Raw genomic sequence first — 18503 nt, forward strand, 5'->3', positions numbered from 1 at the left:
AGCGTACAGCATGCTACTTTTGGCTTACATGTGAACACGACATGCAACTTTTGCAGCTGCAGTACAAAAGTTGTGCAACAAAAGTAGCGACGTGTGACCGTACCTTAATAATTGGAGTATGCACATCACGGCAATGATAAAATTCCAACAAAAATTTCTCCTTAAACCTAATTCAGGTCGCAGTAGGCATTCTTAATATGTTTTAATGGCTGTGCCATATACTACATGTAGTTCTGACTTGGCTACAATCCTATGTTCCTTGACCGATGGGAGAATCAGAGAGAGATATAGACTTCTGAATCTATTAGAAAGTGCATACCAGTTAGCTTGTCACTAATGGATAGGCAGTGAAAATTTTTGCTGTATCCAGCTGATTAGTTTTCCAACCTCTGGCCTCACTGTGGCATGATAGTGTGTGCAAGACTGCATACATTTCCTGGCTTGATCTCTGAATGTGAAGTGATACCAACATAATGAACCTTTTGAGTTATAGTGACGTGGAGTGGTAGATTGGATAGATTGAGATCCTGTACACTCTGCCCTTGATGCAAGTCTGGACCAAGAACTCATCCGCAACTCCTGTATAGTTGATGTTAACTGAAAAATTTGAACCTCTAATCGGGAAAATTTCTCTTCTTGAGTGGATGGGTTAGGTTGGTCAACGTGACTGGAATGACAAAGTTTAGAATTATAAACCAACTGGCCTGGCGTGGAAAATTCAAGGATTTTGTCTGCCATATTCGCCAAATTGTTAAGATCATCCTTGCTTGTTGCTAAATAGATCGAATATGAACTGATAAACATTGAATAAAAATTGTACATATAAATCATCTTTGAATGCAAGAGTACCTGCAAGAGTACATATTTTTCTTAGAAGCTGGGTTGAATTTTTATCTCCCAATTCAAGTCTAGTTAAGAGTTTGTTAAATATGTTAAAATAAAAAACCTTCTGTTTCCACAAACTCATGATTTTGTCGATTATTTATCAGTGAAAAGGGTAGCTGAGGCAGGTCTAGATAAGAAATATGGTATTAATTCAACCACATTTGCTTCCAATGAACCCAACAAATGTTTAAATTTAGTTGATTCTGCAATGATTTGCAATGTCAAAAACTGCACTTCGATCTGCAAAAACCAGACTTTAATGTTCTTATGACATACTGACGGTATATTCATTGCTACTCTTGCTGTGGTTTCATTATTTTGATTACGGCTCTTGCGTGGGTCTGATTTCGAACTCCCTTGCATCTTGATCAGGTTTTGGTTCACGAATGTAGTTATTGGTAGTTATTCATAAATAATCCACAATATTAATGCGATATTCTTTTACTGAAATTAACTGCATGATTTGAATGATGGACAAAAATGGCATGAACAATGGAACAAAGTGAGACTCAATAACAATTAAAATAGTAACAGTTACGGGAGACAATTGAAATGTATGAACTTAGAGATTGTCTTTCATGGTTAGTCTTCCACAAAAGTATTGGAATTTTAAAATAGCAAGGCACGTACAGTATAGTGAAAACATTCCTCCTTTGAATTTAAATAAGCATGCAGAAGCAAAAGGAATTTGAAATTATTCCCACAGGGAGGGCAGTGCTCAATCCAGACTTTCACTGGTACATAATTTCCCATATGCAGTGATGTGCGGTGGCCCAACAGATTACCCAAGCAGCCGCGTAGTGAAGTTTTCTTTTCCTTCTTACTATTTATATTTGATTCAAATACTTATAACATTACTAATTATAAAAATAATTTGGTATTTGGTACCAATTTTTTTTTACAAAATTTATAAGATTAGGCCTACTGCAACTACTGCCTAAAATTAAAAATACTATTATAAAAGACTACTCTAAGTATTGGTAAGTCATGACGAGCGATTCCATCTTGTTGGGAAACATGTGGTAATCGTCGACCCAGAAATTCAGCAAGAAATTTTGTGTGCTTTGATGATTTGGAGAAAAATGCTGCAAGCCCAGAAAGAGTAGCAAAAAATATACGGCATTCAGGAATACTTGAAACACTTTGGGACAGTGCTAAATTTAAACAGTGTGCATAACAGTGAACAAAGAGAACTTGTGGAAAAGATGCCTTAATATTAGCTTGACACCATGTAATGAAGAGGCCATCACTGCACTTCCATCGTAGCTCTGTGCGACAAATTTCTTACTGCAGTTTGAAAAGTCTTGAATATGTCTTAAAAATAAGATCAGAATGTGCTGCTGCTGTTTTGTCCTCACTTACATCACAGAGGCACACAAATCGCTCTACCACCCTTCCTTCAATCGTATATCGATAAATTACAGAAAATTGTGATTTATTCGAGACGTCAGTTGTCTCATCAGCTAATATGGCAAAAAAAATCAGATTTCTATAATTGCTGTTTAATTTCCTTATTAAATGCACTGGCAACAGATGCAATTAAATCATTTGAATACGATTTGATACATCTTTGAATACTGTAGATGTCTTCAAGTGATTTTTTAGAAGAGGGTCGTACTGGGCGGTGTAGTCCAAAAGTTCTAAATAATTACTGCGGTTGTTGGACATTTTCGACTTACCGTTTCCTCTAAATGAAAGTTCCAGTTTTGCAAGTAAACAAACGGCGTTTATAAGCCTTTTCAGAATGTCTCTATTGCGTGTTACCTTTTCATTATGTAAAATAATACTTTGTTGTGTTTGGTCACTTAGCTCAGTTTCAATATGCACAGTTCCAAAAGTCGCAAGTGCGTTAAAAGCACAAATATGTGCAATAGCAACATTATGATCCTGTATTGCTTTAACTTAGTTAAATTACTGTATTTAGCTTTTGTTGCTGAATTAAATTATTATTATCACCAGACATAATCAAAACTTTTTATTGCACTTATATACACATACACAATGTACTGGTACAAACAAACGCGAGAGAAACAGTACGTTTTACATTCATTCGACTTCGCTCACACAGCCAGCCCAGGCAGGCTACCGGCTGCTTGGGGTATATGCATTTACTACAGTCTCGTGAGGCGTTCTTCATTGGTTAGAAGTTATGATGATGTGGATTGTCATGGCAACCTCCATGCTAACCTGCATTAGCACTGATGGCACTCTGCTGCCAGCTCAGGACCGCAGTATGTGCATTGTATATGCCCCACCATGCGACTTACAATTAACAAAACATATTTAGAAATGTTTCAGGACTTTATGATTAAATAAACAGAACGTTTAATCGTGGATTTACGTAGATATCGTGATTCTTATAATCAATCAGTGCTGTCCAAGCTGTGCTTGGGTTGCTTGGGTGGACTGCATGTCACTGCAGCCATACGATGTGCTGATATCCATAGCACAACAATTTTTTTGCTGAAATTTTGTGTTTATTTAATTGTATTAGTAAATGCTTATTTAATTGTATTAGTAAATGCAAGTGCTGTAGCCTGAATAACTGCCTTGAGTTCTACAGTAAAACTGTATTCACTGATGCAAGTAGGAGTTTGATAAATTAAAAAAAAAAAAAAAAGAATTCAGTTTCTTGTTTCATTATTGTTTACTGAATTAATGTCCTTACTCATCTTGCTTAGGAACACGTGGAGGCAATGCGACCAGGAAGTGTCATTGTGGATATGGCAGCAGAAACTGGTGGCAATGTGGAGACAACCCGTCCTGGAGAAGTGTATGTTCATAATGATGTAATTCATATTGGACTAACTGATCTCTCCAGTCGCTTGCCAACACAGAGCTCCACACTGTATGCTAACAATATTTCCAAGTTTCTGCTCAGCATTGGTAAGTGCATAAAGTGTTTGTTTACAGAGAAATTTAATTTCAGCCAGAAGTTTCCTTAAATGGCAGAATGTGCCTGACATTCGGGCAGTGGCGGCTCGTGCCTTTCTTGAATGTGTGTTCACAAAAAAAAAATATGAATAATGAACACACACTGATATATTCTCGTATAGCTGAGTCACACGTCAGAGATAAACGAGTTCTAATATGCATGTATCAAATCTACGCATATAAACCAAAATTAAAACCGTTAAACAAGAATAGAGTAAAATTAATTCCTAGGATTCACTTTCACTGCTATTGTAGATGGTGTTGAAGATCTAGATTTATTTGTAGAGAAACTCCATGCGCCTAATTTTGAGAGATGCAAACTTATCAATACCTTTATTATTGAAGTCTCTAATGTTGTTAACAAGTTCTTTTTTTCACTGCCAATATTATAGCCAATGTACTTAATTGGTCTTCTGTCATGGTGTTACAGAGGAATGTTTTAATCCTCTTTTAATGTAACACACTCACAATTTCACACACATCCGTCTCCAACTTCAAGTACTGCTGTTTCAACTTTCAGTACGCACCAGTGCAGCTTGTATTTTCCTTACTTTGCTGAACAAAAGACAACAGAATCAGCCCCCGCGCGTAACGGTATTTTGAAAAGAAAGAGTAAAGAGAGAAAACGAGGAAAGAGGGAGAAAGGAACAGGATGCCAGACGCAAGAGAAATGGAGCATCTCTCTTTCTCTGTCATTAGCACGTTAAGACCTGTGCGAGCCAGAGCTATTCTAACCATTGTAACAAACCAGAAAATATTCTTGCCTCAGGCTATTTCACCCTGCTAGAGAAAAATTGTGCGAGCTGCTGGCAACTTGTCCAATGGAGATTTAAAGACACACAACACATGAACGGGACATTCTCTCGAGACGAAAAATGTAGGAATGTCATTGCACATTGGAAAGTAATAGATGTAATAATATTAATACAGTAATATGTATGATTATTGTTGATTTTTAAGGTGTTCACGTGCTCCTGTGCTCATATAGAGGAACTGCCGCTGAATTCAGGCACCTTTTTGTTATATTTTTCATCACGGAACTGAGAGATGTTCGAATTTCGCACTGCCAATATATTATGAGGCTTCTTCCAACTCGACTTCCTTGTCTCTCTGCTGAGATCATCACTGCTAGTTAACATTATGAGGAACCTTCTTCTTATAAGAATTGTTGGGCCTCATTTGATCATCTTCAACTGTGACAAGTATGTTAAATCTTGATTGCTAAAAGGCTATCACACTGCAACAGATGTCACAAGAAAAGAGTGTAAAATGAAAGGACAAAATACTGAAGAAATGGTATGCTGTGAAAAATGTTCTGATACTTTGGGAAATTATTTAGTTAACCCAAATTGAATCAGTTTATACTAATATGGATTTATTCATATTTATTTATGCTAAAAGGTGCATTCAGATGTGAAAATAAATAAGAGTTAATTTCTTTAACGTGATTTTTTTCTGAATTCTGTTTATGTCTTGAATATCCAGTGCACTGGGCAGTAATCATCTCCCTGTCGGCCCCAATAAATTTTTGCACAGAGTTCTTTGGTCTGAAGTTTATTTTTTACTTTACCAGTTGTTACTTACTATACATCCATACATCTATTATTGTCATTTTTAAGCAATGAAAAGAACTAATGTTCACTTTGCATACCAGCAGAAATCGTCACTTCATCCATAACACATGTGGCATAAACACATCTCTATCATACTTCTAACAAAAATGGGTGTATTGCTCAGTCATGTAATTCAAGTTCAAGTATGCATTAGAACAGTAGTTATCTATGTGAGATAATTATGTGAAAAGGGAGTCATTGGAGACAAAAATGGTACACAGAAAATTTTCTGATACCGGCATTCCCACCTGAATAAAAAATACAGGATTATAAACAGGCCTCCAATAACTCGTTTGTGTACACTCACTTGTCAGATGTTTAAAAAATATGCCAGCAGAGTACATTTCCAACTACTGTACTACTATAAAATGGGTGAGTATTAGTGTGAATATGTTTATAAAAATCGAACCTTGTCTGCCTAGTGTTTTGTAGGTGAAGAGAGGTTATGTTGGTTCATTGAGTTGGTTTAAAATGACATTCATTACGTAAGTAACTGCGTACATTTTATTTATTTACAGAACCTAATCTTCAGTCTAAATATAATTTGTATTATTTCTTTATATATGTGATATGTTTTCAATTTGTGTAATATAAACAATGTAAAATATACCAAATGGAGACTGAAAGCACAGAATCGGTTTGATTGGAAGGCTGTCATTAGGGAGGTCAAGGTTATACCACAGTCTAGTACATACTGTACAGTCACGAAGCTTGAGGTGATTTTTTTAATTTCTCGCGATACAGCACTTCAAGTGGTTAGCAACTGAGAGTACTAGGAACAATAGACTTGCCGGTACTATTTCACATTGTCTGTGATGAGGCAATAGTAGCGATCCTAATGGCCAGCAACTAAAGTTCAACTGTCATTGAATGCATATTCCCTACGTATTGAGCTTCGCGACTGTATGTACTAGACTGTGGTTATACTGAAAGGACCATAATGCCGAAGGAGGATGAGGAGGAGGAGGCTATTTTTTTGCAACAATCATTTTTGTGAGAAGAAAATGCAGAATTGTAGCAAGGAAATATGACAGAAATTAATATTGATAGGCCTACAACAGACATGAAATTGTACAAATTTTCATTGGTACCCAGTATTCTAACAAATAGCAATGTCTTGTGAGAAAAGGTAATGAAAATAACCAATAGAGCAATAGACATGTTCCTAGAGAAACTGCTGATTTTAATAAGAGAGTATGATCCATGTAACATTTACAGACGAGATGGCCTATTCTAAAAATACCTCCCAGACAGAATATTGAGACTGAGAGGTCCTGTCATAGGGGAAATACCGGTAGTGCTTTAGACTGGTCATTTGTGTTACGTACTGTGAAGAATGACAGAGATAACAAGCAATTACTGACTTCGACAGCAAATAAAATTGCAAGAATTTTTCAGAAATGTTAGAAACTATCAGTTACCTACCATGCTAACTCAAAGTGAATGATTAAAGATATATTTCCTGCATTTTAAAAACATTGACTGTCTCAATAGCACACAGAATGGACAAATTCTATTGTTTGTGGACAATTGTATTACCTATTTGGAAGATACATAATTAAAAAACAAAGCTGAATTTCGAACTTTTCCTACCCAGAGTGCCAACTACATTACAGTCCTGCAAGCCCTTGACCTCACTGTAATTAAACAGCGCTGTAGCCACTGGCATAACTCGGACAGTAGCACGTATGCCTGCTGATCTGGAGTTGCTCTCGGGCGGGGTTCGATTCCCTCTTGGACTGATTATCTGGTCAATTTTTTTCCGAGGTTTTCCTCTACCATAAGGCGAATTACAGTAAATAATTTATGGTGAATAATCGGCCTCATCTTGCCAGATATCATCTTGTTGTCACGAATTTCATAAGCCAGTAGTTGACACAGCACTGTATGAAGTAGCTTGTGCAGAGAGCTATGTATTTGATTAACTCTGGGAAGAACGTCAGTTTGAAAATCAATGTTCTGAATGCAATCTGTTATACATTGGCTGACTGGCGAGAAGTCGCACAATCTATAGTGGTGAACTTTTCGTATAAATTCGGTTATGAACATGAACTGGACATTTATTTTACGTTGAACATGAAGAAGAATGTGAAAGTCTGATGAGAACTGAATGTGACTAGACGGTCAAAGTAAAAAATATGTGAGTTTCAACATAATATGCATTATTAGACAAAAATTTTGTCACTTAATGTACTGTTGATTTATATGAGGAATGAAGTTGCATTGATAGCAATGAAAACAAGATTATAAACCTGAAACTGAATCTTTGCTGCTACATTCGAGAAAGTGAAAGCTTTCTCTTCATGTACAATTAAGCCAGGAAAGTTGCAGACAGTGTTTGAAAGTAGAAAGGGCACTGTTTTATAAAAAGCACTTAGTTCCAATAAAACAAACATTCATTAGGGCATGTATTCTGAGAAAATAAAATGAAAACTGGAACAAACACTGTAATTTTTTTTTTTGAGGGGGGAGACAGCTTCTTAATATTTATATTTTTTGTTTTTGTTTTTATGTATTTAAATATTTCCCACATGCATCTTTTTTTTTTTTTTTCAGTACATTGAAAAACAACATATAGAAATATAAGTTTCATTCTATAGATGTTTTTCAACAAGCAGTATATGCTGTGTTTTGTGTTGCTTGGCACTAGAATCTTTTGAAATACTCCAGCATTGACAGCAGTTCATAGAACACGCTGCTGGTTGTGGATCATTTGTTGCAGTGCATGGTGTTGAAGATGTAGACATGTCACATCCTCTTTGACATTTCCCCTCAAACCTTGCTCATGTAGGCCTACTTTCCATCATGGGGGCAATAGCATATGACACCAAAAGTTCTGTAGTGACATTCTTTACACACCCCATTGCTCTTCGTACACGGCCAAATTTGGAAGGTGCAGCATTCAAAATGATGCATAAACGGACATGCATAGCTTAATGAAAAATATTTTTATTGTTTTTTTTTAAATCAATTCTAGCATTTTATATTTGATCAGAGACAACCTGTATGCATTAATTCATTTTATTGATTCAATTTTCTATTCATTTATATATTTTTTAATTTACCAATCATCCACATATTCATTCATTCATTCATTCATTCATTCATTCATTCATTCATTCAATCATTCATTCATTCATTCAGTTTCAGTGGTATTTCAGTTGTTGGTTAAAATTTCTGGCTCAGGCATTTGAGTGCTACATTGTAATTCAATTCAAACTGACTGATAGAATGAATTTCATCAATTATTTGAAATAAATAATTAATCATGATCATTATTCAGTTGTACTGATGTCCCTAAAAATGTTATATGTTTTACTTGGTGGCTGAGAATGTAAAATTATGTAATATAATTTTTCTGTTGTTATTGGTTTGCTTTGTCCTTCTTTTTCACTTTGTTGCCATGCTGACTTTCCTCTTTGTATACTGTGTTTTAGGTACAAAGGACCACTTCCATATAAACTTGGAAGATGAGGTGGTGCGTGGTAGCATTATATCACAGAATGGCCAACTGATGTGGCCACCTCCACCGCCCCCTGCATCTGCCCCAGGTGCTGCCCCTGCTGTTACTGCCAAACCAGCAGATAAACCAGTTCCAGTGGAGCCCAACTACTTTGCCAATACACTTAAAGATGCCCTCATGTACACTGGTGGTATGTATTTGAAATAATACATTAGTCTAAACATTATCGTTGTCGTCTCATTGTCATCATTGACATTTTTTTGACATCCTTTTCCCTCCTTGATCATCATATTTATAATTTTCTTAGATTTTCTTCTTCTTCGTCTTCTTCTTCTTCTTTACTATTGTTGTTATTGTTATTATTAATATTATTATTATTACTACTATTATTATTATTATTATTAATATTATTATTATTATTATTATTATTATTATTATTACTATTATTATATGAATGAATGAATGAATGAATGAATGAATGAATGCTAGCCATGATGTCCCATCTTGGGCACAGACCTCCTGTCATGGGATTAGAACCCCCTCGAAGGAATGGCTCAAGTGTACTCACTTGGTGATCCAATCCACGCGAGCTTATTATTATATAGGGTGATTTAAAAAGGACTTAACAACTTTGAAACCTTCATCTCAAACAGCAGAAATAACTAAAATGCTCTATCAATTAATATCACTCAATAAAAGAATTTTATTCCAATGGATACCATCCCATTGTGGAATCCTGGGAAACGAGAATGTGAATGCTTTAGCAAAGAAGGGCAGCATTGCTACTTACAGCACTGCTACTAAATCTACGTATTACTCTGTGAAAAGATTTATTAAATCTACATACCAGTACTTAGACTTCAACAAACAAAATTGATAACACAATCTCAAGGGAAAAAATGGAACTCTCTGCATCATAATCCACAGTTAATTTCCCGATTTACCACGAAAATCGTCTGTAGCTGCATTTAGATTGGCAACAGGCCATGATTGTTTGGCCAAACACCTGCATAGAATTGGAATATATCAGTCCCCTAACTGCCCATTGTGCAACTCAAACCAAGAAATGGATTCGGAACACCTCAAAATCTGTGCTTCAGTGGCTGACCATGTTAATATCTTTGAAAAATATTGGAGTGCAAGAGGTCAAATGACTTTATTGTCAAATGCCTGGCATTAGAAAACAACAACAACAACACTTTGAAAGCTTACGAAAATTTATTGAGAAGACTTCCATAATTGGTTTTAATGTCATTTGATAGCAAAACACATCAAGTTTACACATAAACTTTCATTGTGGTTCAGTGTGACTGCCATGTGTTGCATCATCATATATTGGTATGCTTTCAAGTGCAAACATCTCCGTAAGATACGTGAAATAGTTGGTTGTGGCATGCCAACCTCACGAGAAGCATGCTATGTTGATTTCGAAGAGCTGCAAACAAAGCTATCCTTCACTTATTTGACTTTCATTATGACTGGTTATTTTGTTAGCCATACCAAATCTTCATGTGTTTCTGATGCAGTGATTGAACAGTTGCAGAAGTGACACCAGATTGCTGCATCGAGTTTTGGAAGAAATTGACTTAAGATAGTATGTTTGCCGTATGACCAGTGGTAGTCACATTGAACCACAATGAATGTTTACGTGTAAACTTGATGTGTTCTGCTATCAAATGACATTAAAACCAATTACGTAAGTCTTTTCAATAAATTTCGAAAGCTTTCAAAATTGTGAAGTTCTTTTGAATCATTCTGTGTATGGATGATAGCAGAAGTGTAAAAAAGCTATATTCAAAGCAAAAAGATGTCCAGGAAGACCAAGGAGTAGATGGAAGGTTGAGATCGCAAAGGAATGCTTGGAGATGGAGGTTGACAACTGGGAAGATCTGGCCAGGAACAAACAGAGGGGAGGCGCTTTGTGAAATCGGTACAGAGTCGACATGCTTCACAATGCCTGACTGACTGAGTGACCGACCGACCAACCATCTGACTCTTTCAAAGCTGAAAATGAAATTAAAATAGAATTAAGATTAAGAATTGAAAAGTGGAATGAAGTGGTGAGTGAGTATGGATTGAAGATAAATGAGAATGAAACAGTAGTAATGAATATATTTAGAAACCTGTACCGAATAACTAAAATTAAATTAAATTGGAAGTATTTAGAAAAACTTGGACTCCCACTTTGAGAGAGGAACAGAGGCTGAGGGTGTTTGAGAATAAGGTGCTTAGGAAAATATTTGGGGCTAAGAAGCATTAAGTTCCAGGAGATTGGAGAAAGTTACACAACACAGAACTGCATGCATTGTATTCTTCACCTGACATAATTAGGAACATTAAATCCAGATGTTTGAGATAGGCAGGGCATGTAGCACGTATGGGCGAATCCAGAAATACACATAGTGTTAGTTGCAAGGCCGAGACGTAGATGGGAGGATAATGTTAAAATGGATTTGAGGGAGGTGGAATGCGATGTTACGGTCTGGATTAGTCTTGTTCAGGATAGGAACCGATGGCGAGCTTATGTGAGGGCACCAATGAACCTCTGGGTTCCCTAAAAGTCATTTGTAAGTAAGTATTTAGAAGGAGTGGAAAATTGGAATTATTTAGAAAGTGAAGTGAATAAAGATGAGAGAATATAACTTGAAATTAGTAAAAGAATATATGCTCGTTTTAAATGTTACCATCCAGTAACAGGTTTGTTATAGAATAAAGATATACCTGTAAACTGTAAAAGAAAAAATTATGTTTTAAACCAGTTTTGACATATTATACTACAAAAACGTAATATAAATGACAAAGAAAGATTGAAGTGGAATTCAGGCAACAGAGATAAGATTTATTTGCAGCACAGTATTAAAAACAAAAAGAGATAGAATAAAGAATGAGGAAATAATAAACATTTTGGAAATTGGAGAATTGCAAAATAAACTGGAAGGTAACAGAATTAGGTTGTTTGGAAATGTTGTAAAGATGGATGATGTGAGATTACCAAAGAAGACATTGACATTAAAAGTTGTAGATGCAAACCTTTCAGAAGACCTAGAACAAGATGGTAAGACCGGGTGAAACAGGCTGTAGAAAGAGAGGAAAGTCGTGGATGGAAGTAATGAATGAGGAAATGTGGATAGTTGATAACACTGGAGACTGACCTCATACTTGACCCCATAATCGGGAACACGAGAATGAATGTTGATGATGATGATTATTATTAATGTTGTTGTTGTTGTTATCATTATTATTATTATTATTATTATTATTATTATTATTATTATTACTGTTACAGATTAGGCTAAATTATAAAATATACGTATATAGAAAATTATGTTCATTCAGATTTCTGCCTATTAATTCCGGGTAAAGTTATGAGAGAAAATGTGAATATTTTAATTGTCAAAACCTATATGCTAGACGTCATGAGCTAGATTATCTGTTCTTTTGTAAGGTCCTCAAAGGTGATATATCCTGTGACTCCTTGTTAAATAATATTACCTTAGTATTTCAACGAAAGATATGAGAGCCCACAAACTTTTCTATAATAGAAATTCTAAATTTCTTTCACCTGTCTCCAGATGCATTAAAAATACCAACATGCATGGCTGCGAATTCGATCCCTTCAATGTATAGACTTAGTTTGCTCTTGGCAATGATTTATCATTTATGTATTCTTTCAGACATTATACTTAATTATCATTGTATCATCACTATTATTCTCATAGTATTCTTGATTATATATTTTAAAGCCATCCATTATTCTGTCCATTCATCGTCATTATTGTCATTAATTGTAGTTGTCTTTATGTGTAATAATTATTTTTGTGCACTTTTTTTTTATTATTTTGTAATTATCACTTTTGTCATATTGTAATTATGCTTTGTGCTGAACTGCTATTGGCCTTTGGCTGTTGTACAGCACAATAAATAATAGTAAATAAATAAATTATTATTATCATCATCATCATTATCATAGTTCGTATTTATAGATTCTAAAAACTATAAAATGATACTACTACATTTAGATAGGCGTGGTGTATGTAATGGTTGAGAAAGCATGATTTATAACGTTACTAAGTTTAAATCTTCCAATCTTGATCTAATAGTACCTAAACGAGGCAAGTAGTCACCTATTGAACCGCACACCAAGTGTATGACACGTGCAAGTTACTGTTACAGCTGTTATCAAGAGATGCTATGCTTAAATTTGTTTTGTTTTCCTTAAAAGCTTCTGTGTTTGGAAATTACTTTGCTGCCCATACCACAGCTAAGGATCCAGAAATATCTGATATCAAGACATGTATGGAGGCATGGTTAAATATGTAAATATGAGTTAGCACAGGAATATAGCCTATCATTGTGGCAGAAGAAGAAGAAGATAATTCACTGTAAACTATGTTCAATCCCTTACATCCATTGCTATTTATTACTGAAAAGAAGTTCTGGACTACATAAACATCATCATCATCATCATCATCATCATCCTGACAGCTTATAGTTCTGAAAGAACTGTTACAGTGCTTTTCTCCCTCTTGGTTTGTAATTCAAGATTGCCCTAGGGATTCTTGCTCTGGAGATTTGGTTAATATGTTGAAGCCAATTAGTTTGATACTTGAACATCATGACAGAATGTGAATGTTTCAGGGCTCGGAGGTGTGTTGGGTCTTGGATTAGCTTCACCAAACCCTGCATTCACCACCATGATGACTACATTTGGATTGGCTGGCATTGTGGGCTATCACACCGTTTGGGGAGTGACTCCTGCTCTTCACTCGCCCCTTATGTCTGTTACAAATGCTATTTCTGGTATCACGGCTGTCGGGGGTATGTTACTCATGGGAGGCTCTTCATTCCCTGAAACTGTTCCTCAGGTAAGTCTAAAACTGCTGAAGTATTGCTATTCATTTTAGTACTCTAAAGTCGTGTGTGCTTGAAGTATATGTTTTCACATAAAATATATATATATATATATATATATTTTAAGGCTATTCTTTCGTTTAATTACATATCGTTTGCGACATTATCAGCAATCAAATTATTTCCATACTTGCCATTTGATTAAAGAGTTTAATATTCAAGGTTCATACCTATCCAGGAACTTCTTTTGAGTGTGGCACACATAGCACCCCTGTGCTTGAATGAGATGATAACAGGCAAATTTATCTTACCAAACCGAACATCCTGCAGTTGAAAGTGTTATTAACACAACTACAGTCTATACAAAACTAGAAAGGTATTGACAGTTCTCTCTCACACACGCGGAAAGAGTGCGACATTGTGAAGTTGTGCAGTAGTACAGTGTGGCTCTTTGCGCCGCCTGTCTGCCATGTCGGAACTAAGCAGCTGACACGAAATTGTAAACTCATAAATTTGATTTGTATCATACGGTAGTCTTTGACCAGATTAATATAATAATAATAATAATAATAATAATAATAATAATAATAATAATAAAAACGTATGAATGAATGCGAATATGGAACATAGGCTAGTGTGTAAGCGATAATTTCTCTCCATTAATACCTTACAACCATGGATTTTTTATACTTGAAACCTAAATTCTTTAAGACAGTGTGCACTGCCGTGGAAAAGATCTGCATCTCGAAGCGAAATGTGCAGCTTTTTTAAAGTAGGATGCTCCTCCCATCGGTAATATAAATATACATGCCATCGGATTGCATCCTCCTGTCACCCGCTTTTCCATTGTCCTTTTTCTTTTTCACGGGGTTTAAAATTTTCCATTTCTATTTTAACAATGGTGTTCTTTCCTATTTTGAGAGCCTCTGCAGTATTATTTACCATCTGTTGTACAGGAATAAGAGGCCTGTCATTGTCTCTTCTTTCTCGAAATAGTCCCTGGCGCCAGTATGAAAGGATAATTCCGAGCCTTTAGCGTGAGACGAACTCGATAGCTCAGTGGTAGAGCGCCTGACTGGAGAACAGGAAGTCGCAGGTTCGATTCCCGCTCGAGGTTGTGAAATTTTTCTTTCATACCATGGCATGATTGTGACTATAATAGTATTTAATTCATTAATATGTCACATCAACGGACGTATATACGTCATCCAAACATCGTAAGATGAAGATTATATATTTGTATCTTGAAAAGCTTCTCTTAACGTCTCAAGATGATACTGGGCATACATAAACGACAGTATTCGACCATCGCTGTCTAATAAAAGCAATGAGTTGCAGTTCAAGATAATCGCATAGTGTAGGCTTTTAATAACTAATAAGTATCTGTTATCTCTGAAGATAGATTTATATCTTGAAAAGCTTCTCTCAACGTCGCAAGATGATACTGGGCATACATAAATGACAGTATTCAACCATCGCTGTCCAAAAAAAGCAATGAGTTGCAGTTCAAGATAATCGCATAGTGTAGGCTTTTAATAGATAAATAGTATCTGTTATCTCTGAAGATATATTTATATCTTGAAAAGCTTCTCTCAACGTCGCAAGATGATACTGGGCATACTTAAACGACAGTATTCAACCATCTGAAGATATCATGTCACTCATAAAACAGTTCGTAGACTTTTTAGTGTAGATCAGGGGTCGTCAGCACAGAGCACGTTGGGGCTAGTCTCTCTTACCCGCGGAAAACGCAGTGCACTAGGGTGCACTCTGTAGCTGCTAGAGGGTACTATGCTCTCTATCTCTCCCTGTTACACGACAGTGCACATGGGACAGCACCGCTTACCCTTTGCACATTTCAGCAAGTGCTGATGACCACTGATGTAGATGACTTACTGGATTTTGTTTTAGGCATACTTGAACAACTTGAGAAATGATAAATAATCACAATGCACTGAATGAGAACCCTTCAGCCATGGGGAAAAAACTGCAATTACACCATACCATACACGAATAATCAACTGCATAGCTGCACACGCAAATAAATGAGACTAGAATAATCAACTGTGTAGCCGAATGTCACGTGAGGGACTTCCCTGTGAGTAAGAAACATTCCTGCTCCCTGCACCAACTTTCAAAGTACAGTTGTGACAAAAATTAAAATTGATTAATATGCAGTAAAAATATTAATGGTAAAAATATGATGCTTGTATTTTAAGAAGCCAAACTACATGCATAAATACATACATACATACATACATACATACATACATACATACATTTTTATGCTATATAAAGTCAGCTTTAATGAGCTTAAACGCGAAAATATGCTATAATAATATAAATGTCATAAAAATATAGTGCATTTATAAAAAGAAATCAAGAATATGCAAGTATATGCAACATCAAATCAATTAATTAATTAGCAATTAATTATAGCCAATAAAAAATGCAAATGCATGAACTTCCTGGCCCAAGTTAATCACTGACCAAATCACCAAATCAGATGAATAGTTTAGTACGAATAAATTATGGCAATGGCATAGTTTGTCAGCGAAAGTGAAGTATTGCGAGAATGTTTGGTGACGCTTCCTCTGTCCGGATATCTTGCAGCTCTTTTGTCTGAAAGGTTCCATTCCTTTTAATCTTTATATTAAAAGATCTGCACTGGATTTTATTAATACTAAATCCCTGATTAAATCGTGTAACTCCTTTTGAGTGGGAAAGTGAAGTGTAGCCTCTGCATCGTCCAAGAAGTTCTCTTCCTCGCTAACCTGGGGACACGAACCACTACTGGAAAAGTCAGACTACTGCCGACCTGGAGGAGGAGAAACCGGAAACTCCTCGTGTATAATAGGCCTGAGTGATGATGGTAGGTCCGGATATTCGAACACATTGGTTTTCATACCTCTTCTGTGATGGGATAAGTCATCAACACAGAAATAGCAGTTATGCAGCTGATCTGTTGGTTCACACCAGATTCGAGGTATACCAAACTTCATTCTTCTGCTTTCTCCTCTATACCAGACCTCGAGAGTAGATCTACAACTCCTACACACAACATGTGCTGCCCATTTTTTGTCTCAGTCACCCATAGGTATGCCGAAATACGACTTGTAGGCTGAGCGGAAATTGTTGGCATACTTGATTCTGTGCTTCACCACTCTGGAGATCAGGAAGACCAGCACACATTACAAAACCGGTCTGGATCATGCTTACAATCACGGGGAGACACCATCATTAAATAACCTTGTCTGTGAAACAGTAAATTAGATTAACACTATAAATCTAAATTAAATATGACACAACATACAGAAGACGTGCTAAACAAATATTACATAAATTACATAATTAACCACTAGGTACAGAGAAACGATTACAAGAAGGTAGGAGTACCCACTCTATCTTATTTGTGATCTAATTTATCCAATACAAGCATAAAATTTACTTAAACAGGCCAAAAGTTTTATTTGTTACACATTATCTATTATTTATCTTACTGTTCGAGAAAACCTCAAAATATACAATACATAGCAAGCAGATTAGTTCAATTTACAAGCATAAACAATTCATCAGTTGAGTAGAAGATATGAGTATGTCGAAATTTGGTTAATTCCATCCTCTCTTCAAAGTTTGAAGACAATTAGTGCATTGAAGATCGTAATATCTGAATAATGAACAACTTTTTTGTAATGGCTGAAACTAACAGAGGGTGTATGGAGATGTGATTTGTGTCGTGTTTTTAAATTATGAATGTTTTGATTAGTACTGTAGTCTCTTATCATGGGTTGAGGAGGGTATGCTCATGATTGAACAAGAATGGAGCTTGTAACTTCATTGAAGGATAGTCAGTGTCTGTACATTTCGTGTCTGATGAATATAGAGGAGAAACAGTAGAACTATAACTCTCTATTGGTGGCAGTTGCAGTATTTAAAGAGTTTGGCACAGATTTTTCTATTGACATTCTTTATTGAAAACGAAATTTCTAAAACTGCTGCCCATAAAGCCTCTTCGTTTTTTGTCATTCAACAATCAGCTGTGCCTGAAAGCTTTTTTGCATATTTTACACATAATTGCATCAACTTCATGTATGTTTGTACTGGTGCATTATACATTATTGCTTTAATTTCAGATGTTAGGATCAACAGCAGCATTCGTTTCTTTCATAAACGTGTTCGGAGGTTTTGTAGTCACTCAGCGCATGTTGGATATGTTTAAAAGGTAAGTGGCCATATGTTTAAATGCTATTGTTTTGTTGTGTTCCTGTTAATTATTGTAATTCAGTTTGGATAATGAAGATACACGCATGTTCTTAACAACCAGTAGCTTTTCCCTCATGGTGCGGTTCTAACTCTCCTCTCCCCCTCCCCCTCCCCCTTTCCTCTCCTCTCTCCTCTCCTCATTCCTCGCCCCTCCCCTCCCCTCTCCTCTCCATCACCTCCCCTCTCCTCTCCTCTGTTCCTAATACCTAAAAGCACGTTTATAAAATTTTTACTACCATAAGATCAAACCTCTCTGTTCCCAAATGTCTCAATTCCAGTCTTCTGCTTTGTATGGTGCCCTAAGTTATCTCTTGGCTTCATTCTGTGACTCTTGGTCTATTCTTATTATACATGTCTGATAGTCCACACATATGAATTCGTTTCTGCCCTCTTCCATCCGTGCAATTTGTCCCAGTCATCTTATTGTTTTTTTTAAACTCTTTCGCCCACAGTCTCCTCAGCATTTATTTCGATGCATTCTTTTCATTCTTGGC

The 18503-nt window shown here is 35.9% G+C and overlaps 1 protein-coding gene across 3 annotated transcripts in view; it reads left to right on the forward strand.

Moving 5' to 3' along the window:
• Positions 1 to 18503, forward strand: part of LOC138704991 (NAD(P) transhydrogenase, mitochondrial-like) — a 157149-nt gene that overhangs the window by 98291 nt on the left and 40355 nt on the right. For all 3 annotated transcript variants that reach the window (XM_069833507.1, XM_069833508.1, XM_069833506.1), the window contains exons 8-11: positions 3567 to 3771; positions 8870 to 9085; positions 13534 to 13760; positions 17880 to 17968. In XM_069833507.1, coding sequence (XP_069689608.1) covers positions 3567 to 3771; positions 8870 to 9085; positions 13534 to 13760; positions 17880 to 17968 — 737 coding nt within the window. The remainder of the gene's footprint in view (positions 1 to 3566; positions 3772 to 8869; positions 9086 to 13533; positions 13761 to 17879; positions 17969 to 18503) is intronic.

The sequence above is a fragment of the Periplaneta americana genome, chromosome 8 (genome assembly GCF_040183065.1).
Source record: "Periplaneta americana isolate PAMFEO1 chromosome 8, P.americana_PAMFEO1_priV1, whole genome shotgun sequence".
In the NCBI taxonomy this organism is placed as follows: domain Eukaryota; kingdom Metazoa; phylum Arthropoda; class Insecta; order Blattodea; family Blattidae; genus Periplaneta; species Periplaneta americana.